At 33.5% G+C, this 10,073-nt stretch overlaps 1 protein-coding gene across 1 annotated transcript; it reads left to right on the top strand.

Annotated features, from left to right (window-relative positions):
• The first annotated feature begins 230 nt into the window (after positions 1–230).
• LOC115958893 lies at positions 231–2,807 on the top strand. Its single transcript, XM_031077155.1, has 4 exons — positions 231–381; positions 1,510–1,556; positions 1,644–1,787; positions 1,875–2,807. The coding sequence occupies exons 1-4, from the start codon at positions 231–233 to the stop codon at positions 2,805–2,807; spliced, it is 1,275 nt and encodes a 424-aa protein (XP_030933015.1).
• Positions 2,808–10,073: the final 7,266 nt, after the last annotated feature.

Here is a 10,073-nt window from a genome sequence, read left to right as displayed (position 1 = left end):
TATTTGCTACTCCAAATTCAGTTCCACAAGGTTTTGCTCTAGAATCAAGTGATGCTCCCGATATAGCCCCAGAATTAAGCAATGCACCCCACGCAGCCCTTGAATCAAGTAATGTACCTCATGCAGCCCCTGAGTGGGCTGAGCCAGCTCTTGAGGATGACCTAGTAAGCATGGATGAGTCTGATGATGAGTAGGTACATGAGCAGCCAGAGTTTAATGTTAAGAGTGACATGAGAAATGTTGTATTGAAGAAGGAGATAAAGTTTCCTAATGCAAAGGTGTTCAAAGTTGTTTTGAGGGAGTATGCAATTAAAAAACCCGTTGACATAAAATTCAAGCCAAATGAGAGGATCAAGATATCAGTTCACTACAAGAATGAGTGTGGGTAGAGATATTATGCATCTCAGATAAGTGGAGAGCTAACATTTCAGATTAAGACCTTGGCTGATAAGTGTACTTGCCCCAAGTCTTTTAAAAATAACCAAGCAAAATTAGCTTATGTTGCTAAGAGGTTCATTGAGGATTTTAGCAAAAATTCAAATTCGGAGGTGAGTGGTATACACAACCATGTGATGCAAAATTTATCTGTTGATCTAAGTGTAAACTAAGGGCACGTTTGGTAGACTGTAATAGATACTGTAATGTAATAGTTATTCTTATAGCATAACTATTCGGTTGTTTGGTTATGTTTTTATTATAATGAATAGTTATTCCTTATGAATAGCTATTCTTCAAAATAAGGAATAACTATTTCTTATTAAAAGTACTGAATATCTATTTCTCCACCTTATGTAATAACTTTTTAAAAAAATTTCCTAAAAAGTCATTAGTTGTCACATCTTCAAAAGGAAAGAAAAGAAATTTTCCTTATTGTTAATTATTAACTCTATTTTGAACACTCTAAAATAAGTGTATTTTAGAAAATTTGACTTAAAAATGATTTAATTACACATTCTTTTTATACTCTACTAAATTGTAGCATATTTAAAATTCTATTCCTAAATGGTCACCAAACTAATAAATAGTAATACTTATTACATTCCAACTTAATATATTCATTGTAATACTTATTCCTATTCCCATGTAATAATCACTACAGTATACCAAACATGCCCTAAGTGTATAGGTCAAAGAGAAAGACAAAGGATTTGATCAATGGAGATGAGCAATTGTAATATGATGTCCTTAGGGACTATGCACAAATGATAAACACTGTAGATAAGGGGAGTAGGGTTATACTGCAAACAGAAATGACTGATGAGACTTCCCAGCCAAAATTTAAGAGGATGTATGTTAGGTTCAATGCCCAGAATGTAAGATTTTTAAGTGGATGCAAGTCATTTATAGGTTTAGATGGTTGTCACATAAAGCACAGATTTGGTAGGTAAATCTTATCTGTCACTACCAAGGATGCAAATGACAACATTTTTCCAGTAACTATGGTTGTTGTGGAATAAGAAAACAAGGAGTCTTGAATATGGTTTTTGGAAATATTTGTTGATGATATAGGGAGGCCAGAGGAGCTTCGGTTGGTCTTCATTTCTGATAGACAGAAGGTATGAAAGTTTTGTTTAGTTATACTTGAATGGTTTACTTTGTTTGCTGAACTAACATGTTTTATTTGTTTGTTTGGTTATTTACAGGAGCTTATACCTGCAATAGAGATACTATTCCCTGTTGTGGAACAAGAAAACAAGGGGTCTTGGATATGGTTTTTGGAAATATTTGTTGATGATATAGGGAGGCCAGATGAGCTTCGGTTGGTCTTCATTTCTAATAAGCAGAAGGTATGAAAGTTTTGTTCCGTTATACTTGAATGGTTTACTTTGTTTGTTGAACTAACATGTTTTGTTTGTTTGTTTGGTTATTTGCAGGGGCTTATACCTGTAATAGAGATATTGTTCCCTACTGTGGAGTATAGATACTGTGTGAAACACATTTATAACAATTTCAAAGTTGATCACAAGGGATTGGAGCTAAAGGATGCACTGTGGAGGTATGCTGCTGCCACAACAGTAAGGGAGTTTGAGAGAGGCATGCAGTACATAAAGGATTTGGATGAAAAGACATATCAGTATCTTGCAAACATTGCACCTGTACAGTGGACAAGATCACACTTCACTCCTAGGGCCTTAATAAATTGTTTGGTAAATAACTTGAGAGAGTCTTTTAACTCAATGATATTGAAGTCTAGGGACAAGCCTATCTTGGTAATGTTGGAGTGGATTAGGGTTAGACTTATGACTAGGCTTTACACAAAAAGGAAAGGGATAAAGAAGTGTGCTGCAAAGTTGTGTCCAAGCATACAAGATGAGTTGGAGAAATTGAAGCTTGAAAGTAAGCCATTTAGTGCTACCCCAATTGACAGTTTCCTTTATGAGGTAGCTAGTCAGTATGAGAGGCATGTAGTTGATTTTATCAAGAAGACATGTAACTGTAGATCTTGGGATTTAAATGACATTCCATGCAAACATGCCATAACAGCCATTTATACAAACATTGAGACACCAAAAGACTACACCCACCCATGCTACCACAAAGAAACTTACATAGAGATATACAAGGAGGTACTTCCTCCCATGCTTGGCCAGTCAGAATGGGCTGAGATTGGACAATTTGCTCCCCTAGCATCTCACATATACAAACCACCAGGCAGGCCACCCAAGCAAAGAAAGAGGGCTCTTGATGAGCCTCGGAACCCTTACAAAGCAAGTAGGCTGAACAGACTTGTAAGGTGTGGGAAATGCAAAAAGGAAGGGCATAACTCAAGAGGGTGCAAGGCTGGGATCACTGGGGAGACACCATAGCAAAGGAGATAGAGGCTTCAAAGAGAAAAAGCTGTAAGTAATTGGGATTTAAATGGCAAAAAAAAAAAAAAACTTGTTTTTAAACTTACAAAGGTATTCATGTATTGAAACTGGGTTTTGTTGTAGGCAAGGGAAGGGGTGCCTGCACCTGGTACCAGATCTGGATCTGCACCTTAGTCTGCACCCTAGCCACCATCCCACCAGCCTACCGAGACATACAACATGAGGTTTGCCACTCAGCTTTCATCCTCACAGCAAGGAAATCAAGCTTCACAGCAAGGAAATCAATTTAGGCCATCTCACAAGAGAGTAAGATGGTTCTCTTCCTCACAGCCAGAGTTTCACACACCTAGGGAGACCTGGGATACCTTACCAAGTTCTTCACAAGCAACTTAGTTGAGTTGCTTCTTTCTTGAATGGTTGTGTAGACTGAGATATTTTTTAACAAGTGGATCTATTTTTTATTTTGTAGCCTTCATATGCAAATAGGAGCACTGGTGGTGCAAGGACTAGAGGACAACTTGCTATACAAAGGCCACCAAAAATGAATTCAGTGAGTGGAAAGAGTAAGGGCAAGAAATGTAGCTAGTGGGTATGCATGCCAACATTGGGAGTAAAGGCAAGGGCAAGAGAACATGTGGGCCTGCAGCTAGTGTTTTTTGTGAATACCACTGTTGGCTTTTTGTAATTATCAATTAGTGTAAAAAACAATCACCTTGTTTTGAGCAATTATATGTATGTGTATATATATATATATATATATATATATATATGTAGCTGACCTTGGAATGTGCTTTTTTGTAATTTGCTAGAAGTTAAGGTACAATACACTCCAAGTTGTTATTATGGATTGAAATTGTGTGGTATTATATGGAAGTTGTGGTTTTATGGTATGGAACTTGTGGTATTTATTCAATTCCGTTTGTATGGAACATTATTTGTCCAAACCAGATTATATGGAAGTTTATATATTGCTGCTACAAATTGTGTCCAAGTAGATTTTTCCAATATAGAGTGTATGGAAGTTGTTACTGTGGAATGGTTGTTATGGTATGCGCAGGTCATTGATAATTGACCAATACTTCTTTCATTATATGCCCAAAGACTAATGGCATAACCAATACTTCTTTCATTGAATGGTTGTTATGGTATGCACAAAATACTCAGTAATTGACCAATTCTTCGTTCATTGACACATCAGAACATTACATTAGTAGGCTAGTGCTATTACAATGCAAATTCATTAACATCATTGCCATAACTATCTCTACTAACCAATTAACTACTTCAGGGCAACAACCTCGGTCTCTTCACTCCAGAGAACTCAATTGATCCAAAACACAATAACATAACAATAACAAAAAAGATCCATGACAAAATGTATGCAAACTTCCACATTCTCTATTTCTCTTTAGCAAACATGGTCTTTTCCTTAGCTTTTGCACAAACAGCTTGAGCCTTTCTCTCCCTCTCCTTGGCTTTAGCTTCCTCTTCAAGAGCCTTTTCTACCATTTTCCTAGCTTCTTCTGCTATCTGCCTTGCTGCATTCGTCATTTCCAGAGCTGTCCTTTCCCTCTCATTAGCAAGTTGGAGAGTACTCTGAAGCCTAAACATCCTCTCTAGAGCCAAAGATGCAGTTTCATTCCCACAAGGACAGGTTGGGTTATCAAGCCAAACAAAGAAATGACACTTAGGATCAACCTTATAACAGCTACAACCTAAGAACCTCCTCCCAAAATTATACAAACTCAAACTTGTTCTCAAAACACAAGTTTGCTCATTGCACATATGCCCACATGAACTCGAGAAATTACCACTTGATGAAAACATATCAACAAAACAAGATTCCTAGGAAGTACAAATTTAGAGTTTCATACAGTAGGTTGGCACTTGAACAAAATCTGAAACCGTAAATCGAGAACAAACACAAATACCTTGATTTTCTTTACCGAAACTACCTTCTCTAGCATCGATGTTGTGAAACTTGTGTTTTCTCCCCCTCCAGACACTCCAAACCACGAAGAACACGTTGATCTCACCACAAGTCTCTCTCTCAAAAAGTTTCTGAGTTTTGGATGTTTTGATTCGCGTTATTTTGTGTTTTGGGGTTAAGAGGTGTTTTTGTAACGGTTGGGCTTGAGGTGGGTTACGGAGATTGATGGGAATATACCACGGGTGGGTTAAGTAACACTTTTCAAACCACAGGTAGGCAAAGTGATTTTTAGCCCAACCACAGGTGGGTTATGTATAATTACCCCAAAATTATATGTTATTAGAGAAGTTAAAGCTAAATTTTTTGCAATTAAAGTAAATTGATATAAATACCAGTTGATTGTAGAAAGTTGTTAAAAATAAAATAAAACATTTTATTAAGATTATATCTCTTCCTTTAATTAAAAAACTCAAATTCTCTTGCTTCCTTTATTATTTTAATGAGTTGTTTATATTATTTTAAATGAAGTAATAAAAAAAAAACATTTGATATTGGGTGTATTGTAAAATGATGTGATAAAAACTAAAATTTTTAGTACCACCACTGTGAATGCTCTAATTTTTTTATTAAAAAAAAAAAATCCTAGCCAGCCTAGTATTAAAAAAAAAAACATTATTTTGTTTTTGTTTTTGTCTTTGTTGGTAAATGATTGTATCTTAATGTATTTAGAAACAACGAATTTGAGTATTTATAATTTTTTAATATTATATGGATGTTTATTTGGAGTTTTTTCTTTTCTTTATTCTCCGACCCCGCTAGCCTAAAATCCTAAGTCCATCCTTAGTCTATATTATTAAAACTTGAATTTAAGGTAATTTTTTGAATATTTATAATTTTTATTGCTCTTTTTGGGTTCATATCTCTAATTTTTAACATCTATTTTGTTTGTATTTTTTAGTCCAAATGGAATAAAATTTCATACTTTTCAACCCAAAAATTAAGAGGGGGAAAATGAATAGAAAGGCAACCTACAAAAATAATTAATTTATGACCTAATTAGTCTAAACAGACCGAATGCACCAAAGTGGACTGAAATGGACTGAATAGACCGAAGTGGACCGAATGAGATTGAATGGATCGAATCAACTAAAATGGAGTAAAATGTTGTACTAATAATGTGGTTCAAAAGAAGCGTAGTAATAATAAATATTACACTTCAAGTTTTAGATATTATATATAGATAGTCGTACATACAATATGAAACATTTGAATATTAATTCATCTCGAACATTCAAAGATTTTATTGGTTCTTACTCTTTCATTTCAATTAGTGAAATACAAAATAAAAACAAAAGAATAATAGCGCACATATGGTTTAAATTATTTTGACCAAGTTGATAACAAGATTGATTTAATCAGTTTCATTACACAATTAAAGATTGGTAACCACATGGAAATAAAATTGTAAAGCCAAAAACTAAAAGTGACTTTGATTATATTTCAAACAGATAATACTTTTTAAAAAATTGAGAAAATTTTTGTTGTAATTTTTAAAGTGTCGTTTAATCAATTATTCAATAATCCATTTCCAAATTGTCATAAACAATGAAAATATGTAAACCACACATAACTTAAGAATGCGAGATAATATTATAACTGGATTTACAAACACAATTTGAATTCACCATTTTTTTCTTACATATATATATGTACATAAGGTAATATATAGGAGTGAACTTAATTAAATTGTACTTCAAGCACAGCAAAGAAAGAACTAGAGACCACAGAACAAGGAAGCAACTTGACACCATTAAAGAACTTGACCATGCAGAAGAGCAACTGAAACTCAATTTACACTTTTTTAATGGACATTCCAATTATAATGGTTCTGAAATGATTCTTCTCACCAGCCCCACTTCAACCAACAATCTTTATGGTCCAACTTCAACACAGTGACTCAGTGGTTGACTCGGACACAATTTCCCTAATCTCAATGGCCTGGTCACCTGAATGATTTGACTTGCTGTCGAGGTTTTCCTCCTATTAGATATTTTTGGAATATTCTTCTGAATTGATTAGACATTGCATTTTCATAAATCTCTAATTTCGGATGTCTGTTTCACATTTCTGACATAATTTATACTTATCGTTTGATTCGATGCATGGTAAATTGAAATTTTTTTTTTTTTTAAAAGTCTATTATTTGGTAATTAGTTGTACTTTAAATAGTAACATTAATTTACCACTTTAAATCTTCTCCCAAAAAAAAAAAAAAAAATCACCACTTCAAAAATGAATACAGAACAACTAAAACTAACCTAAAAAGTTAGTACATGATTAATAAAAAATTAATTACATTAATAAGTACAATCAAAATAAGAATAAATTAGAAAAAATAAAAATAATAATAATTATCAACTAAACTTACAAAAAGGCTGGGAAAAATGAATTGGCACCCATACTGGTGCAATGTCACAAGTGACATTGATGGCTTCAATCTCAATGTTAGAGAGACAATAAGGGTCGGTTTCAATCTCAATACCGGTACAAGAAGGGATGTTAGGTACGGTTTTTTTTTTTTTTTTTTTTTTTTTTTGTTCTTACTAGGTAGGGTTTTTATTGGATTATAAAATGGTCGGGTATATGGTTACTTTTTCATCACACATTTAAATAAATAGTTAATAACCATTACAGCATTACTCACCCATCCTATTTATCCTAGGTGGGACCTAACTACTCATTTACCTAATTACACATTCATATGTGTAATTACAAACACTTTAAAACTCCAAAGGGATGCTTGAAAGTTATTTTCGTGACACTTTTAAAATTTTAGGGGTGATTCTAAACTTTTGAGGATATTGTGGTCATTTTGGAAGCTTTAGGAACTTTTTTCGTCATTTTGATTATTTGAGGGAGTATTTTTGTCATTTGGTGCTTTTAGATTTAGTGGATACTTCAATCATATGGTAAGTTGTGAAGGTATTTTAGTCATTTAGGATTTTTCAAGGTTATTTTTGGTATTTTGTAGGTTTGAGAGTGTTTCAATTATTTTGAGAGTATTTTGGTCCTTTTGAAAATTTTAGGAGTTTTTTTTTAGCATTTAGAGAGTATTGGTCATTTTTGGAGAGTTAGGACTTAGGAGTAGTTCCATTATTTTGGATGTTTCTTTTCTCTTGAGGCTAAAATGAGCGTAAAATATGTATGGCCTCATTAGGGTGTTTTTCTTGTTTTACTAGAAAATGATTTTAGTTTAATCAAGCTTTTCAGCCACCCCAAACTTCCGAAAATGAGGATTTTTTTTTTTTTCAAAAAATGTTTTACACTGAAACAAACGGGAGTACTCCTAAGTCGTCCATTAAGCAAAGCCATTTAATTTTAGCACACTACTCTTTTAAATACTAATTAATGATAAAATCAGCTTATTTTTTAACTAAACACAAAATAAAGCAAAATATAATTTCACTAGCTACAAGTGCATTAGTCATCATTAGCAAAATTAAATCGCTTATAGTTCCATAGAGAGGTGGGCATGAATAAAAGATAAAGCCCTGTTAGTAAGCTTGTAACCCGATTGGCACCTATCCTAGTCCTAGTCATGTCATGGGATTGACTTGCCTTCCCATCCTCTCAAAAAAGTAGAGCTAAGAGCAAAAAGAAAGATAAAAGCCCTCTTTAAACCCAAAAAAGAGAAAAAAAAAAAAAAAAGAGATAAAAGATAAAAGATAATATCTCATCCCATACATAATATGACATATATGTCTTTTGTTCTTTTGGGAGAACGTTGTCTACACAATTGATTCATCTGGTCTGTTCTAATAAGGCAATCGAAATGCATCAATCCAAAGAGCATATTAATCTCCACCATGTCCATAAAACTTAAAGACCTTGTTGGACATGACTAGGGATAGTGGATGCAAAAGCCTCAAGATCAGAGGGGTAGATGCATGAAACTATATAATCAAAGAGCTAGCAATATCTATGCAAGCCCAACAGATTATAGCTAGGAAGATGATGGAGTTGCAAAGAATAAGGTAAAATATATTTGTGGTTCAGTACTAGTGGGAATGGAAAGCAAAGAAGAGCATGGCCCCCTGGTTTTGGATTTCATGCTCGTAAGCTTGAGAAAGCATATATTCTCCTGTTTCGATGTTTTGTCTTCTTCTTAAAACTACTTTAAATCCTGTTGCTTTAGACCTCCTTTTGAGGGCTTTCCCAAATATTTGACTTAAAAAGTAAAGCACATACTATATTCATGTTAAAAGGCATTACCAAATAATGAAAATAATTATTGGAAAGATGAAAGGAAAGCTTGTGTATTGTGAGTAAACAAATTGTCAAAGCAACGCAAGCACTTTATCAAGAGATTTTTGTTTGAAACACTTTTGTCCCTCCAAGCAAGGAGTGAGAGAGAGAGAGAGAGAGAGAGTAGCATAAATTTTAAAAGTATCATCATGTTGGAGTTTTCAAGCTAATCTTTTCAGGAAAAAAAAGAAGAAGATATATATACCAACTATCTTGATTAGAAATATAAAATGCACCTTATCTATGTCATAAAGATAAAAGATTGATGGTGATCACTATCCAGGTCTTAAGAAATGTATGGTTGATTGCAATTAGAAAAAGGTGGTCTTCTTCATCTTTTTTTTTTTTTTTTTTTTTTTTTTTTTTTCAAACCGTCTTAATATGTTAATGGAATTGCTTAAGTAGCACCAAAGTAAAAAAGGAGAAAAAATAGGAGGAAAGAAAGATCACTTGTTAGATAGTAATGGCCTATTGGGTACAATATATTCGATCAGCCTATTAAAAAGAAAAAGATAGTCTTTGGTACAGTTACTCAAACCCTAGAGCTAAAGGCAGACCTTAGAATCTCTGCTAGATAGGAAATAAATTATAAAAAAGAGACAAGCAAAAGTTCTTGGCAATATAGTTTCTTTTGTAGGACACAGCTGAGTCACGTTTAGTAAATTGGGATTTGATTGGTAATGTGAAATTGTGAAGTACTACTGGGCTAAGATCGAACCTTCTACATCACTCCATAAACAAGACAAAAAGAAAAATAAATTAACTTAAAAAATATACGGGTTTATCAAAGTAAATTAATTTGATAGTTAATACTATTATTTTTTAGAAAGGTAAAGTTTGGGGTGGGTGGATAAGAATGGTAAAGTTGATTAATATTGTAAATGTCACAAACGTAGTGTACTTTTGACCCGACGTTGAAAGGCTAGGACCTGCAAAAAGGTGGTGCTTTCTTTGCGATGATGGTGATAGACCCTTAAAGTCATCAATGATAACAATTTTGCTTTTAGGGTATTATTGGACACTTTGTT

The sequence above is a fragment of the Quercus lobata genome, chromosome 2, assembly GCF_001633185.2.
Source record: "Quercus lobata isolate SW786 chromosome 2, ValleyOak3.0 Primary Assembly, whole genome shotgun sequence".
Taxonomy (NCBI): domain Eukaryota; kingdom Viridiplantae; phylum Streptophyta; class Magnoliopsida; order Fagales; family Fagaceae; genus Quercus; species Quercus lobata.
This window is presented reverse-complemented; position numbering and strand designations above follow the sequence as displayed.